The 17,425-nt window shown below is 41.5% G+C and overlaps 1 protein-coding gene across 1 annotated transcript in view; it reads left to right on the top strand.

Moving 5' to 3' along the window:
• BAZ1B (bromodomain adjacent to zinc finger domain, 1B) overlaps positions 1 to 17,425 on the top strand; it is an 81,198-nt gene that overhangs the window by 52,001 nt on the left and 11,772 nt on the right. The window contains exons 8-12 of the mRNA XM_011930398.1: positions 1,803 to 1,908; positions 2,661 to 2,759; positions 5,103 to 5,280; positions 8,431 to 8,613; positions 17,193 to 17,340. Of these exons, the coding sequence (XP_011785788.1) occupies positions 1,803 to 1,908; positions 2,661 to 2,759; positions 5,103 to 5,280; positions 8,431 to 8,613; positions 17,193 to 17,340 (714 nt within the window). The remainder of the gene's footprint in view (positions 1 to 1,802; positions 1,909 to 2,660; positions 2,760 to 5,102; positions 5,281 to 8,430; positions 8,614 to 17,192; positions 17,341 to 17,425) is intronic.

Below are 17,425 nucleotides of genomic sequence, written 5' to 3'. Positions count from 1 at the left end.
CAGGATGGTCTTGATCTCCTGACCTCATGATCCACCCGTCTCGGCCTCCCAAAGTGCTGGGATTACAGGCTTGAGCCACCGCGCCCGGCAATAAATCTTTATTTTTTTAAAGTAACTTTTCATGTTAGAGAAATTCCTAGCTCAAACTTGAAACTCATAAAATTGTTAAGTAAGAATACTACTAATTTACAAAAATAAACATTCCTTCAAATAAAACTTCAAATTTAAGGTGTTTGCGTGTTGAATTATATTGAGCATAGATTATGTCACTTGTTAGAACAATCTAGTTTTGGTAGACTTCATAAACACTCAGGTGAGGGCAGTTAGGTTTGAGAGCAGTAACTGTGGAGCCTGGATGTTTAGATTTGGAAGAGATTCCAGTGGGATAAGGGAGTGTTACTTTATAATGTGTCCCCGAGACAAGGTTGGGGACCCAGACCCTTCACTTCTAGAGCATCCTGGTGGATGTTGTTTCACGTTTTCCAGTTCTAGAATGGCAGTTTCTATTTAAAATTACCCAGCTGAGGCTGGATGCAGTGGCTCATGCCTGTAATCCAGCACTTTGGGAGGCTGAGGCAGGTGGATCACTTGAGCTCAGAAGTTGAAGACCAGCCTGGCCAACATAGCAAAACCCATCTCTACAAAAAATACAAAAATCAGCTGAGTGCGGTGGCAGGTGCCTGTAATCCCAGCTACTTGGCAGGCTGAGGCAAGAGAATCGTTTTAAGCCCAGGAGCGGGGGTTGCAGTGAGCCAAGATTGCGCCACTGCACTCCAGCCTGGGTGACAGAGCAACGTTCTGTCTCAAAAAAAAAAAAACACACAACTGAAAAGACTAAACAAGGTTATGTGTAAGTAGTGTTGCAGAGATGTTTCAGGTTAAAGCGGGGAGAACGGGAAAGAGAAGAGAAACAGTCATAGTATGCGGTAAAGCTTATTGTAAGGTAAGGCTTATTGTAAGCTAAGTATTGTGATGACTGGCCAGGAGTGGTGGCTCACACCTGTAATCCCAGCACTTGGGAGGCCAAGGTGGGCATATCACCTGAGGTCAGGAGTTCGAGACCAACCTGGCCAACTCCCATCTCTACTAAAAATGCAGAAATTAGCCAGGCATGGTGGTGTGCACCTATAATCCCAGCCTTTTGGGCAGTCTGAGGCAGGGAAAATCACCTGAACCCGGGAGGCGGAGGTTTCAGTGAGCCGAAGGTTTCAGTGAGCCAAGATCATACCACTGCACTCCAGCCTGGGCGACAGAGCAAGACTCTGTCTCAAAAAACAAATAACAAATATTGTGATGAGCTAAGATAGGCTTTGATAAATTGGCTCAAAATGTATCTATGTTAAAGTCATATATTAGTATATAGGAACTGATTTACAAAAAAGTTAGTTGTATTATTTGCCATTTGAAACCTCCAAGGATAAGTCTATGGTATTTAGGTATTCTCATTGCCTCTGCTTCACTACAGATGCCTTTGCTCTTAACATCATGTAAAAGGAGTAAGTTCTTTATTTTGCTTTGATATAAAGGTATTTAGTCATTCTTCTTCATTCTAAGTTGCAGTACTCTTAAACTTTGGAACTGTGCAGCGATTCCACTTCAGAGAGCAAATATCTGAGATAACATGCTGTGTTTAAGATACGTAAGAGAAAGTAGCATCTATTATACATGAAGATATATTTGATATTTCACAGGAAGCATCTGTGTTGTTACAAATTGTTGAGTTTGGCACTGGGTGCTGCTTAGGTTTGAAACTAGCAATTGGGTATTTACTATAGTCAACCTAATATCTCAATTTTTCTTAGGTAAGAAAGCAAACTTAGGTAAAAATGCAAACATGAACACACAACATGGACCAGCAACAGAAGTTGCTGTAGAGACAACCACACCTAAACAAGGACAGAACCTATGGTAATGTGAGCATTCATCTGGTTGCTCTTTCTTTTTCCTTTTAATTATTAAGGAAGAAAGTATTTAGTATAGTGATGCCAGTGAGTTAATAATGCTCAGGGTACTTTGTGTGACTTTGATATTTTGGATATCAAAACTTCTTGCATTAGCAGACCTGATTTTCATTAAGAAGATACTTGTTTTTTAAGGATTGGAATTTTTATTTTCCCCCCTTGTAATATAACTTGGTGTATTATGTGATATATCTTATATAGCAGTAAAAATGTAGCTTAAATTTGGTTGGGAATAGAAGTATTTAAGATTTTCCTTAAACTTTATTAATTAACAAATTGTGTGCATAGCTGTTAGTTTCCTTTGTGTGCAATTCTCCTTTTAGGCAGTGAGCTAGATTTTAGAGGATCCATTCTATGACTAACTGTGATCATCTGTGGTTTAATGACGTTTCATTTTTGAATTTTGGGTATAGGTTTACTCTCTGGAGGGAAAGGGACAAGTATGCCAATTAACTTTATAAAATTTCATTTAATGTTTTAATAGGAACCATATTGGCTCTGATGTCCTAGTACAGAGTTAACATTAGGCATCATGAAAATAGTAAATTACTTAATTCTACTTCTAGATAGTAGACTGTGAACACATTTGGAATTCTATTCTCCCAAGTCCCAATACCAACTCTAGATCCCTTGCTTAGTGTTTGATTTTGATTTTTTTTTTTTTTTTTCAGAGTTATCAGGTCTGTTTTGCCCCTACAGGTTTTTATGTGATAGTCAAAAGGAGCTGGATGAGTTGTTAAACTGTCTTCACCCTCAGGGAATAAGGGAAAGTCAACTTAAAGAGAGGATAGAGAAGAGGTAAGAGGTTTTCATCTTACTTGTCATATCTTACTTCTCTTTAGCATTGGATATAAATATCTGAGGGTTTTTTTTTATTATTATCCATTAAAGTTATTAAAGTAAAATATTTTAAATGTGTAACCGTTTTGTGTTCATATTGCCTGATGTTTTCTTGGCGAATTATGCTTATTGGAAAAATATGCCTTTGGCTGTCTATATGTACAGTAGCAGGATTATGCACTAAAGAACATGTGCCAGCACCAAACTGTGAGCCTCGTGGTTTTTAGACAGCTTTGCAGATGCAGGCCCAGATGGGTGGGTGTCCAGAAGTGTTCTGTCAATATTCAGAAGAGCCAAAAGGTGGAAACAATGGCAATGACTATCAATTGATGGAATGGATAAATAAAATTTGGTATATATCCAGGCCTTGTGCGGTGGCCCACACCTGTAATCCCAGCATTTTGAGAGGTGAAGGTAGGCCAATGTCTTGGCTTCCAGGAGTTTTGAGACCAGCCTGGGCAACATAGAGAAACTCCGTTTCTACAAAAAATACAAAAATTAGCAGGGTGTGGTGGTTTGTGTGTGAAGTAGTCATAGCTACTTGGGAGGCCAAGCTGAGTTGGTCACTTGAACCCAGGAGGCGGAGGTTGCACTGAGCCAAGATCATGCCCTTGTACTCTGGCTTGGCCTGGGTGACAGAGCAAGACGCTGTCTCAAACAAAATGAAACAAAAAACCCCCAAAATTTAGCATATTCAAATAATGGAATATTATTTAGCCACAAAAAGAAATGAAGTACTGTTCTGTGCTACAACATGGATGAACCTAGAAAACATGCTAAGTGAAATAAGTCAGACATCAAAAGCCATGTGGTGTGTGATTTCATTCAAATGAAACATTTAGAACAGGCAGATCTATTTCAAACAGAAAGTGGATTAGTGGTTGCCAGAGGATAGGGGAAGGGGAGAGTGGGAGTGATGATTGCTAACAGGTAAGAGATTCCTGCTTGGGGTGATGAAAATGTTTTGGAATTACATAGTTGTGATGGTTCTACAACAAAAACCACTGAGGCACAGGCTTCAAGTTGGTGAATTTCATGCCATATGAATTAAAAAGAACCAAAAACCCTGTTCTGTCTACAAAGTAGCATCAACTCCATCTAAATTTGCGACTGCCATATTTGTTGTAGACATTTCTGTCAAAGCCAGGACAAGATTTTGGCTTAATGCCACCTCTTATTTCCAACTGCTCAATTTCATGGTTGAGTTTAGGTTTGATGGAAGAGGGAAGGAAAATGTGATTCAGTACATACTCTACACCGTTGCCAGACTTTTGCGAAGGAAAATAGGTACATTATATTGATGTTAGTCCACTGCTTAATGTGTAAATTAACTAAAATTGCATTCAGAATTGTGTTGTCTGAATACAGATGTGTCTAGGCAAATTAAGAAAGACAAAGGAGGGCCAGGCACAGTGGCTCACACCTGTAATCCCAGCACTTTGGGAGGCGGAGGCAGGCAGATCTACAAGGTCAGGAGTTCGAGACCAGCCTGGCCAACATGGCAAAACACCACCTCTACTAAAAATACAAGAACTAGCCGGGCGTGGTGATGGGCGTCTAGTAGTCCCAGCTACTAGGGAGACTGAGGCAGAAGAATCGCTTGAACACGGGATATGGAGATTGCAGTGAGCCAAGATCATGCTACTGCACTCCAGCCTGGGCGACAGCGACACTCCATCTCAAAAAAAAAAAAAGGAACAAAGGAAAATGTCAGTACACAGAGCCACAAAGGAATGTAGTTCTATGATGTTCCTTCTCTTTGGGCAGCACATTTGATGCTGCGTGTGTTGAATTGAAAGGACCTGTTTTGTTCACTAAGTATGAAGATTGATTCCTACCATTAAAAGCTTAGAAGTGGCTGGGTGTAGTGGTGTACACCTGTAATCCCAGCAGTTTTGGAGGCCTAAGGGAGAGAGGATCACTTGAAATCAGGAGTTTGAGACCAGTCTGCGCAACATAGCTTGCAAGCAAGACCACATCCCTACAAAAAATAAAAAATTAGCCAGGTGTGGAGGCACATGCCTTGTAGTCCCAGCTGTAGGCTCAGGTCGGAGGACTGCATGAGTGCCGAAGTTTAAAGGTGCAGTGAGCTGTGATGGCACCTTTGCACTCCAGCCTGTGTGACAGAGCAAGACCCTGTCTCAGGTTAAAAAAAAAAAAAAAAAAAAAAAACACACACCAGGGAGAGGTGAAAGAGATCTAAGTAAGTTTTCTAGAAATAAAATGTTAAGTAATTGAAATTTAAAGAACATCTTCAAAAAGTTTCTTTCTTTCCCCTTTCTCTTGTCCCAAATCTTCTAGGTACCAGGACATTATTCACTCTATTCATCTAGCTCGGAAACCAAATTTGGGTCTAAAATCCTGTGATGGCAACCAGGAGCTTTTAAACTTTCTTCGTAGTGATCTCATTGAAGTTGCAACAAGGTTACAAAAAGGAGGACTTGGATATGTGGAAGAAACATCAGAATTTGAAGCCCGGGTAAGAATATAAGAAAATCCCCCTTGCATTACTCATGGAAACTCAATCTGAAGTTGTTCCCTGATGCTGTTCTTGACTTCCCAGCATGACCTTCCTGGAAATCAGATGTTTGGATTTGTCTTGGAAGACATGTATGGAACCAAAAATACTTTATGTACATGTATTTTTTCCTTGTTATCTTTTACTGGTATCCAGAAAAGCTTAATAATTGGCTTACAACCTTGGTATGAAAAGAGCTTCGCTACTAAGGTGGATGAAAACTGGTTGTAGAGGCTCTAGTCATACAGCATCATTTCACATCTTTCCCTTGCGATGCCTCTGCTTTCAGGTGTAAAACATGCTTGTGTATCCTGCACTTGCCCATTCTTCACACTTAGCTCAGATTTCTGTTTATGTTGGGCATGACTCATGTTGTCCAGTGGGCTGTCATCACAGTCCTGTCCTTTAGTGCTCAGAGGGACCCTTCAGTGGGATGGGTGAAACTTCTCAAAAGATCCCGTACACCATAGCAGGTAGGTTTAGGTGTCGAAGATTGGTGAATACTATGCAGCGATTACTATTGTAAACCATTTTTTTTTTTACTGATTTTAAATCAGTAAGTCCACATAATTCTAGGCATACTAATATTTGTGGGTCTTTTCAAATTCCTCATGCACTATGACATGTTTTGTCTTTTTTTTCTTTTTAAAGAGATGAAGTCCCCCTCTGTTACCCAGGCTGAAGTTTGGTGGCACAGTCATTGCTCACTGCAACTTCAAATTCCTTTGCTTAAGTGATTCTACCATGTCAGGTTTCCAAGTAGTTGGGACTACAGGCACAAGCAACCCTGCCTGGCAGATTTTTAGAATTTTTTTACAGAGACCGGGCATGGTGGCTCACGCCCATAATCCTGGCACTTTGGGAGGCCAAGGCAGGAGGATTGCTTGAGCCCAGGAGTTCAAGAGCAGCCTGGGCAACATAGCGAGACCTTGTTTCACACACACACACAAACGGAGAATTTTGTAGAAACAGAATCTCAATATGTTGCCCTGGCTGATCTCAAACTCCTGGCTTCATGAGATCCACCTATCTCAGTCTCTCAGAGTGTTAGGATTATAGGTGTGAGCCACCTCACCCAGCCAATGTGTGTGCTGTTATGGTTTTGTGATTTTTATGAACAGGTTCGTTTGCATCCCCCCGTGCCATTTTTCCTAATTTATAAGTACTTTTCAACTCTTCTAGCCTGTTTTTTTTTTCTTTGCTATTAGAATAAGCAGATAATATGTGTGTCTTACATATGCACATTTTTTCTTTTTAATTAATCTTGTGATGAATTCTTGGTACATTTCCTGGGAAAAAGGATTGAAACACCTTTATGGTTCTTAATGATTTTTTTAAAAAGAATTATTGAACCCAAAGGATCTTGCAGGTTTCAGATGTTACATGTTTACTTTTTTGTGTAGCAAATGTTCATTAATTGCCTACTTTGTGCCAAATTCAGGCCTATATCTTGCTGACGTTGGGTTATCATTTTTCTTTGTTTGTGACTATTAAAATGTTACCTTCTAATAGGCATGTCTTGTGTGATAAGATAGTGTTTAAGGACATTTTTTATTTCTTTTCTTTTTATTTTTAAATTAATTGATCTTTTAAGAGATAGGTCTTGTTTGTCTGGACGTGGTGGCTCACGCGTGTAATCCCAGCACTTTGGTAGGCCGAGGTAGGCAGATCACCTGAGGTTGGGAGTTCGAGACCAGCCTGACCAGCATAGAGAAACCTCGTCTCTACTAAAAATACAAAAATTAGCTGGGTGTGGTGGCACATGCCTGTAATCCCAGCTACTCGGGAGGTTAAGGCAGAAGAATTGCTTGAACCCGAGAGGCGGAGGTTGCAGTAAGCCAAGATTGTGCCATTGCACTCCAGCCTGAATGACAAGAGCAAAACTCTGTCTCAAAAAAAAGAGATGGGTCTTGTTATTCTTGCCCAGTCTGAAGTGCAGTGGCTATTCACAGATCATAGCTGACAGCAGCCTCAAACTCCTTCTGCCTCAGTCTCCCTAGTAGCTGGGACTACAGGCATATGCCACCACTACACCTGGTTGGGCACATGATTTTGATGAAGTGGCTAAACTTCTGTTTCCTCATCTGTCGGGTAGATGTGAGGCTTAAAAAGAGATCAGTGAAGCAAGAGGATCGCTTAAGGCCAGGAGTTTGAGGCCAGCCTGTGCAAGAATTTTGAAAAATTAGCCAGGTGTGATGCCATGTACCTAGGATCCCAGCTAATGAGGAGGCTGAGGCAAGAGGATCACCTGAGCCCAGGAGTTCAAGGCTGCACTGAGTTGTGATTGCTGCACTTCTGCCTTGGTTACCCAGTGAGACCTGTCTCTTTAAAAAGAAAAAAAAGGAGATCAAGTTTGTAAAACATACTACCTTACATGTAGTTAGTTACATGCTGGAAGCAAGTTACAAATATGAAAAAAATTTTTTAAAAATCATTAAGTTGGAAAGTCAGTACATTTTTATTTTACTTTCTTAGTGTGTCTTTGCCTTAAGATTGTAGTTTACACATAGTAGACACTCAGTCATTATTGACTGAATCAACCGTGTAACTCCTTTACGTGGGGGAGCTTCTAGCATTTGGTGAATCTCTTAGCTGGGAAAAGGGAAGTAGTTAAGTACTTTTTTTTTTTTCTCCTGAGACAGAATCTCGCTGTGTCACGCAGGCTGGAGTACAGTGGCACAATCTCGGCTCACTGCAACCTCTGCCTCCAGGGTTCAAGTGATTCTCCTGTCTCAGCTTCCCGAGTAGCTGGGATTACAGGCACATGCCACCACGCCTGGCTAATTTTTCTATTTTTAGTAGAGATGGGGTTTTGCCATGTTGGCCAAAGTGGTCTCGAACTCCTGATCTCAGGTGATCCGCCCGCCTTGGCCCCCCAAAATGCTGGGATTACAGATGTGAGCCACCGCGCCCAGCCAGTCAGCTACTTTTAAATGCATAAGCCATGCAGCGAACTGAGGAGCACAGTTAAATTAATGATACGTGGCTTTTGATTTTGTTAAATGAATGTTATGTGGCATTTGAGTCTAAATTTATTTGAATTTGAGGATGGATTCCTTTCATCTTCCTCTTGGCCTTCTCTCAGTCTGGTTTTAAAATCCTTTCCTATAGGTCATTTCATTAGAGAAATTGAAGGATTTTGGCGAGTGTGTGATTGCCCTTCAGGCCAGTGTCATAAAGAAATTTCTCCAAGGCTTCATGGCTCCCAAGCAAAAGAGAAGAAAACTCCAAAGCGAAGATTCAGCAAAAACTGAAGAAGTGGATGAAGAGAAGAAAATGGTAGAGGAAGCAAAGGTATTTTGTTGTTTGAAGTTGTAGTTTGCGGTTGTGTAGGTGAGTGTGATTTGGTCTTAAAATAATCTAACCCTGTGCATTTTAGCTACTGTAGGCACTGTGCCCTGAGTGAGTGTTCCTTTTTTTTTTAATCACTTTCTACTCCTTCTTGTGGTTTTCACACTGGCCTGTGGAGTGCAGCCCTGCTTCTTGGTCATTGGGTGGTGGTCACAGTGGATGTGGCCTTCCCACCTTTAACCAGAGTTTGCTTTCTTTTTTTAAAAGGTAGTGGTGACTTTAAACACGTTAAAAATTTGTTTATTTAATTTTTAGAGACAGGGTTTTGCTCTTGTGCAAGCTGGTATGCAGTGATTTGATTATAACTCACTGTAACCTTGAACTTCAGGCTTTAAGCTATCCTCCCACCTTAGCCTCTCAGAGTTCGATTATAAGCATGAGCCACTGTGCCCAGCCATGCTTGCTCTAGATATTTTTAAAATCATGGTTAAAAGTATGCATAACATACAAATTTACCTTTTTTTTTTTTTTTTTTGGAAAAAGAGTCCCACTCTATTGCCTAGGCTGGAGTGTAGTGGCATAATCTCAGCTCATTGCAACATCTACCTCCCAGGTTCAAGCAATTCCCCTGCCTCAGCCTCCCAAGTAGCTGGGATTACAGGTGCATGCCACCATGCCTGGCTGATATTTGAATTTTTTGTAGAGACAGGATTTCACCATGTTGACCAGGCTGGTCTCGAACTCCTACCTTCAGGTGATCCGCCCACCTCAGCCTCCGAAAGTGCTGGGATTACAGGCGTGAACCACCATGTCCAGCCGAAATTTACCATTTTTATGTGTACGATTCTGTGGCATTAAGTATATTCACGTTTTGCAACCATCACCACCATCAGTCTTCAGAACTTTTTCATACACTTCTGACACCAAATATGTGGGGTTTTTACCACCCTAAGCAACTCTCCAGTTCTCTGCTGACACCAACTACTCTTAAAATTCAGTTTAATTCTGACTGTATCTACTGATGGTTTGTGTCAGATCCTGCAAGTTAAAGTGCTCAGTCCCACAAGACTTCTCACTTCAGATGCCAATTGCAAGTCCCATGTTGCCATCTGTACCATCTATACATTTAGGATTCTCACGGCCCTCTCATTAAGTTTGATAATTTGCTAGAATACCTGACAGAACCCAGGAAAGCATTTTACTTAGGTTAACTGGGTCATTTTAGAGGATACTACTCAGGAATAGCCAGATGGAAGAGATGCGTGGAACAAGGAAGGTGGCGGAGCAGGAGTACGTGGGGCTTTCATATGTTCTCTGAACACTCCTTCCTCCCAGCTTCCGAGTGTGTTACCTGAAGCTGATCAAATCTTGTTCCAGTATCGTAGAGCTTAATCTCCCAAGTCTCCCCTTCTCTTACCTTTCAGAAACTTGTGGGTAGGGCTGAACATTCCAGCCTTCTAATCATCTGGTCTTTCTGGTGACCAGCCTCATAACTAGAAGTCTCACCGAAAGCCTCATTAGCATAAATCTAGGTGTGATCCAAAAGGGCTCCTCTGAATAATGAAAAACACTCCTATTAAGATTTTAGTCTGCGGAGAAAGACCAAATATATTTACTATATCACGTCTGTGTACCACATTTTGTTGATCCACTCACTTGGGTTGCTTCCGTCTTTGGCTATTGTGAATAATGTTGCTGTGAACATGGGTGTACAAATATGAGTCCCGACAGGGCACAGTGGCTCACACCTGTAATTTCAGCACTTTGGGAGGCCGAGGTGGGCAGATCACCTGAGGTCAGGAGTTTGAGACCAGCCTGGCCAACATAGTGAAACCCCGTCTCTACTAAAAATACAAAAATTAGCAGGGCATGGTGGCGCACACCTGTATTCCCAGCTACTAGGGAGGCTGAGGCAGGAGAATTGCTTGAACTCAGGAGGCTGAGGCTACAGTGAGCAGAGATGGAGCCACTGCATTCCAGCCTGGGCAACAGAGTGAAACTCCATCTCAAAAAAAAAAAAAAAAAAAAGAAAAACAACCACAAAAACAAATATTTGAGTATCTGCTTCTAATTTTTTTTTTTAATGTGTACCCAGTAGTGGGATTGCTGGATCATATGGTAATTCAATGTTTAATTTTTTTGAGTAACCACTGTACACTTTCCTACAGTGACTGTACCATTTTACACTCCCTCTAGCAACTCATGAGGGTTCTGGTTTTTCCACATTCTTGCCAATACTTTTTTTTTTTTTTGAGACAGCGTCTCCCTCTGTCACCAAGGCTGGAGTGCATCTTGGCTCACTGCAAACTCTCCTGGGTTCAAGCGATTCTCCTACCTCAGCTTCCCAAGTAGCTGGGAGTACAGGTGTGCACCACCACTCCTGGCTAATTTTTTTTGTAGTTTTAGTCGAGATGTGGTTTCACCATGTTGGCCAGGCTGGTCTCGAACTCCTGATCTCAGGTGGTCCGCCTGCCTTGGCCTCCCAAAGCGCTGCATTACAGGCCTCAGCCACCGTGCGCAGCCTTTGCCAGTACTAATGTCCTGTTTCTTTAATAGTATCCATCCTAATGGATATGAAGTTGTATCTCATTTTGTTTTGATTTGTTTTTCTCTAATGATTTATGATGTTAAGCATCTTTTCATGTGCTTATTGTCCATTTCTCTACCTTGTTTGGAGAAATGTATATTCAAGTCCTTTGCCCATTTTTAAATTGGGTTTTTTTGTTGTTGAGTTGTGGGAGTTCTTTATGTTCTTGATAATAACCCTTTTTCAGATATATGATTTGCAAATATAGCCTCCCATTCCGTGGGTAGCCTTTTCATTCTGTTGATAGTGTCCTTTGTGTACAAGCATTTCATTTGCATGGAGTCTGACTTAACCTATTTTTATCATTGTTGCCTTCACTTTTGATGTCATATCCAAATCATTGCCAGATTCAGTGTCATGAACCTTTCTTTCTCTTGTTTTTTTCTAAATATTTTATAGTTTAACTTTTATATTTAAGTCTTTGATCCATTTGAGTTAATCTTTGTCAGTGGTAGAAGGTAAGGCTTCAGCTTCATTTTTTTCATACTAGATATCCAGTTTCCTCACTTTTTATTTTTAAATGTAGCATGCTTTATTATTGTAAGTAAATAAAATGAGAGGTAAGTAAAATATGTAACTCCCACCCTAGTTTCCCTGCCCAAGGATGTCACTTTTTTAGTAGTTTGATGTCCTTTTTATGTATATACAAAGATTTGTTGAATTTTTACAAAATGGAATCTTACTATGCATGCGTAATATTCTTCAGTTTCTCACTTATCAGTATATCCTAGACACCTGTCCCCTCTGTTCTGTTAGTCCACACAGATCTACCCGAGGTCATATTTGCTCTTTTCTTACTTTATATTGTGTTTCTTTTTTTTTTTTGAGACGGAGTCTTGCTCTGTCGCCCGGGCTGGAATGTAGTGGCCGGATCTCAGCTCACTGCAAGCTGCGCCTCCTGGGTTTATGCCATTCTCCTGCCTCAGCCTCCCGAGTAGCTGGGACTACAGGCGCCCGCCACCTCACCCGGCTAGTTTTTTGTATTTTTTTTTTTTTTTTAGTAGAGACGGGGTTTCACAGTGTTAGCCAGGATGGTCTCGATCTCCTGACCTCGTGATCCGCCCGTCTCGGCCTCCCAAAGTGCTGGGATTACAGGCTTGAGCCACCGCGCCCAGCCTATATTGTGTTTCTTTAGAAACTGGGTCTCTACTTTACTGTCCAGGCTGGAATGCAGTGGTGCAATCATGGCTCGCTGCAGCCTCAAACTCCTGGGCTGAGGCGATCCTCCCACCTCAGCCTCCCCTGAGTACCTGGGACTACAGGCGAGTGCCACCACGCCCCCAGCCAATTTTTAAATTTTTTGTAGAGATGGGGACTCGCTGTGTTGGCCAGACTGGTCTTGAACTCCTGGGCTGAAGTGATCCACCCACCCTGGCCTCCCAAAGTGCTGGGATTACAAGCATGAGCCACTTTGCCCAGCCACATTTGATCTTTTAATTTCTGTGTTACTTATTAATAAATATGAAACTGGTTAGAATAACTAGCAGCTCCATTTTTGTCTGTTTTGTGTATTAGATTTCTGCTTAAGGTTATTTGTGAAGAAAAGAATTTGAGAACACTACATTATGGGAGAGGTCCTAACTATTATTTAGTGTGGAATACTTGTCACTAATTTTAGATTTGCCTCTCCCTCCTTTCTTTCTTTCTTTTTTTCTTTTTTTATTTTTTTTTTTGTTTAACAGAGATCTGGTGCAGGCCTGCTGCCTGCTTGTGCCAGTCATTACTAAGTTTGGAGGTTTTATAGAGATGAGTAAAAAAGCCTTAAGTTCAGGGCTGGGTATGGTGGCTCACATCTGTAATCCCAGCACTTTGGGAGGCTGAGGTGAGCGGATCATGAGGTCAGGAGTTGAAGACCAGCCTGGCCAACATGGTGAAAACCCATCTCTTCTAAAAAAAAAACAATACACACACACACACACAGAGCTGGGTGTGGTCATGCAAGCCTATAGTCCCAGCTACTCAGGAGGCTGAGGCAGGAGAATCACTTGAGCCCGGGAGGCAGAGGTTGCAATGAGCCGAGATCACGCCACTGCACTCCAGCCTGGCAACAGAGCGAGACTCTGTCTCAAAAAAACAACAACAACAACAACAAAAAGAATCCTTAAGTTCTTGCTTTCAGGGAACTCAGTTTGAGTGTGAGAGACCAGCGGGGGACCCTTACTGTGGTGTGACCAGTAATGATGAGAAAGAGCAGTACTCAGGCTCACTGTGAGGGATACCCAGGGCGCACTAGAGAAAACTTCCCAGACAGAAGAGGATGGGTTTTGAAGAATGTGTAGGAATGGATCAGGTCATGGGAGGGGCAGCATAAAACTGAAATTGGCCTCTTTGTCACTGACAGCTGGTTCTTATTTGTCCTCCCCATTTACATAGAGTGAGTCTGCTGTCCTTTCCAGAGCTTATCATATGTTTGTACATAGTTGTCGTGTTCCCCCTACATTTCTTCCTGAGGCCCAGGATGATATGTGATATGGGAGGATAATTTTGGATAAGAGGTAAGCAGAGTGGAGAAAGAAAATTCAGTTTAGATAAAAGTTTAATTTATTACTTAAGCTCAGATACTTACTATGTGGTATGTCATTATCTTGCTGGGGTTTAGTTTTCATCTTCCTGTGTTTCTTTTATTTTTAAAAATTTCTTGACTTTTGGGGTTGGGTTCTTACTCTTTTGCCCAGGTTCAAGTGCAGTAGCAAGATCATGGCTCTCTGCAGCCTCAAACTCCAGGCTTGTGATCCTCCCACCTCAGCTTCCCGAGTAGCTGGAACTACAGGTGCCTGCCACCATTCCTGGCGAATTTTTAAATTTTTATCTATTTACTTATTTTGTAGAGAAGGGGTTTCCCTACATTGCCCAGGTTGATCTTGAACTCCTGGGCTCCAGTGCTCCTCCCACCTTGGCCTCCCAAAGTGCTGGGATTATGGGTGTGAGCAACCATGCCCCAGCCTATGCTTATTTTATTTTATTTATGAGCGAATAACAGGGTCTCACTCTGTCACTGAGGCTGGTGTGTGCAATGGTGCAATCTTGGCTCACTACAGCCTCAAACTCCTGGACTCAGGTGTTCCTTCCACCTCAGCCTCACAAGTAACTGGGACCACAGGCATGTGCCACCATACCTGGCTGTTTTCTGTATTTTTTGTAGAGGCAAGACTTTACCATGTTGCTGGTTTTGAACTCTGGGGCTCAAGTGATCCACCTGCCTTGGCCTCCCAGAGTGCTAGGATTACAAGCAGAAGCCACAGCATCTGGCCCTGTGTTCCTTTTAGATGACTGTATATGGCACCTAGGTAACCTTTTAGATGATGTCTAAGATATTAAACAGTTAACAGTCTAAGATATTAGACTGTCTAAGATATTAAACAGTCTCCTTAGCTAAATCTCTTCTCATTAGGCATAAGTTTTAGTCTTACTACTACATAGGTTTTGTTTTTAACTCAAGTTGAATACAGAAGAGTTTCTTGATGTGATCTGTCCAAGAGTCACATCTGTCCTTTCCATTCTTTGCCCGCAACAGTGCTTTCTTCTCATTGAGAACTCACCCGTCACTGTAGGATTCTCATTAACTTTTTGAGTACTGTGTTCCACAGTGAAGTAAACTCAGTTTGTCAGATGAGACTTGTTCTTAGCTTAGTTGGGGAGGAAAATGCGAGAACTTTGCAGGTCCAGACACAGTACATAAATGGAAAGCATGGAAGAGTTTCTTGGAAAATCAGCTAGGCTGCCTACTAAGTACTTCAGCAATGTTCTGCATTAAAATGGCATTATGCCCTGTGGTTCCCCACCAGAGGTCAACTCAACCACAGCTTTGAAATTTTCCACTGCTCTTTGCTTTGAAGGTTTCCACTTAGCAAGGGCCAAAGTTTTTTCAGCTGGCACTATGGCTGTTGCATAAGCTTTTATCAGTCTCTAATCTGGGATTCAGTTTCCTTATTTATAAAAATGGATTCTCTCTCAAATATGTTTGTAATAGTGGGTGATTTCAGTTTTTAATGCTTATTTTGTTTTATTGAATTAAACAGAAAAGACCTGTGTATTATTTGGCAAAATCCTGGGTTTTGTTTGATTGTTTACTTTAGTGGCATTTGTCCTGACATCCTGATGACAGATACTCCTGAATTTAGGATGGGGCTGTGTCCCAATAAACCCATTGTTTGACTTACAGTATTTATAATTTCTGATGGTTTTATCTGGGTGTAACCCTGTCATAAATCGAGGAGCCCGCTGAATGTGTATCGCTTTTTTTTTTGTTTTTTTTTTTTTGCGATGGAGTCTCACTCTGTCGCCCAGGCTGGAGTGCAGTGGCACAATCTTGGCTCACTGCAACCTCCACCTCTCGGATTCAAATGATTCTTCTACCTTAGCCTCCCAAGTAGCTGGGACTACAGTTGTGCACCACCATGCCCGGCTAATTTTTGTATTTTTACAAAAACCAGTAGAGACCTGGTTTCACCATATTGGCCAGTCTAGTCTCAGACTCCTGACCTTGTGATCCGCCCACCTCGGCCTCCCGAAGTGCTGGGATTACAAGCGTGAGCCACCGCGCCCAGCTGAATGTATATCATTTTTGCACCATTGTGAAGTCATAGGTCTGACCCATCGTAAGATGGGGTGATTCTGAATAACCAAAATACGGAAGCAGCCCAGATATCTGTCAGCTGATGAGTGGATAAACAGAATGTGGAGCATCTATTCAGTGAGATACCGTTCAGCAGTAAAACTGATGGAAGTATTGTTACATGCTTTGCGAATGAACCTAGAAACATGCTTAGTGAAAGAAGCCAGTTACAAGGGCTACCTATTATTGTGTGATACTGTTTAAAATTTGTTTTTTAAAAAAAGATTAAATAAACCTATTCCCAAAATAAAAAAAAAGTTTTAATGAGGTCAGATAAGCTGCTGTATGCTGAGATTTTAGAATTCATAGGAAATAGTAAAAAGCAGGACTGCCCATGACTGTTTCCTTCCATACTGTGTGCACTACATGTGAGTGTCCGCTAGAGGACAGCAAAGCCCATTTGTAGTCATTCCTGCCAGTTCTCAAGCACTTTTAAAGAACCAAACCTAAAATTCTTACATTGATATTCCATTGAAAAGATCTGGATTATCCTCTCAAGAAAAGAATCTGCAGTAGTGTCTGTCAGCTCTCCATTTATCAGGGGAGAAGACAGCAGGGCAGCTGTGATTGTGGACCTCAGTTTACTGTGGAGCTCTGCAAAAGTAAGGAAGGAGATTGCTGTTTCTCAAAGCAGATGTTGAAATATCTACAACAGAGGTTGGAGTAAGGAATGAGTCAGTTTCCACTTGAACTTCAGCAGCTTCTTAAATGTAGATTTGTGTGTGTGTGTTTATAGTACTTGTTATCCATAAATTTATACACACAGGGCTCTCTGTGATTCTCTATTTCTATAGGAAAGAGAAAAAGCAGCCCTGTTCCCCTCATCCCTCACCCCAGTCTGTGTAGTACCCCACTTCAGAACAAACGCAGCTGTCTTTGTTCCTTGGCACCTGTATTTTAAAGCCCATGGCCTTCCAGGGTAACTGGCTCTTTTCCTTTAGGAGATTCATTACTTCACAAGGACCTCTTTGCTTCGGGCAGGGCATTGAAATCCAGCTGTGGTATTGGATTGGTGGTGTTGTGGTAGGTTGCTATCTTTTAAATCAGGGTTTTATTAGCTGTATAAAATTGTTGCATTATAGCATTTACAGCATACAGATGATCCTATTTTTAAATTATACTGAGTCTTTAGGTGGATTTCCCTAGAAGATGCTTGTCCCCAGTCATCCATCCACTCCCACTGCATCTCTGTGTGACTTCTGGCAAGTTTTTTTCACCCTTTGGAGTCTTGATTTTTTCCATAAGAATAAATAGTTTAGATTAGTGAAGCTCTAGGAGGCAAGTGTCCTCAGAATTCACTCATACTGTCACCTGTTCCTAGTTCTCTCTCAGTGTCTTTGTTCACTGTAGTAATGCTAGCCTGGTTTGGTCTCTGTTTAGGTTGCATCTGCACTGGAGAAATGGAAGACAGCAATCCGGGAAGCTCAGACTTTCTCCAGGATGCACGTGCTGCTTGGAATGCTTGATGCCTGTATCAAGTGGGATATGTCTGCAGAAAATGCTAGGTGCAAAGTTTGTCGAAAGAAAGGTATATTTAAATCAAATTTGCTTATGTGGGTGTATTAGGGAGTAGAATTTCTTTTGTTTTCTTTTTTTTCTTTTCTTTTTTTTTT

The sequence above is a fragment of the Colobus angolensis genome, unplaced genomic scaffold (genome assembly GCF_000951035.1).
Source record: "Colobus angolensis palliatus isolate OR3802 unplaced genomic scaffold, Cang.pa_1.0 Scaffold120, whole genome shotgun sequence".
In the NCBI taxonomy this organism is placed as follows: Eukaryota; Metazoa; Chordata; class Mammalia; order Primates; family Cercopithecidae; genus Colobus; species Colobus angolensis.
The sequence above is the reverse complement of the archived record's forward strand: the minus strand, read 5'-3'. Positions and strand labels throughout refer to the sequence as shown.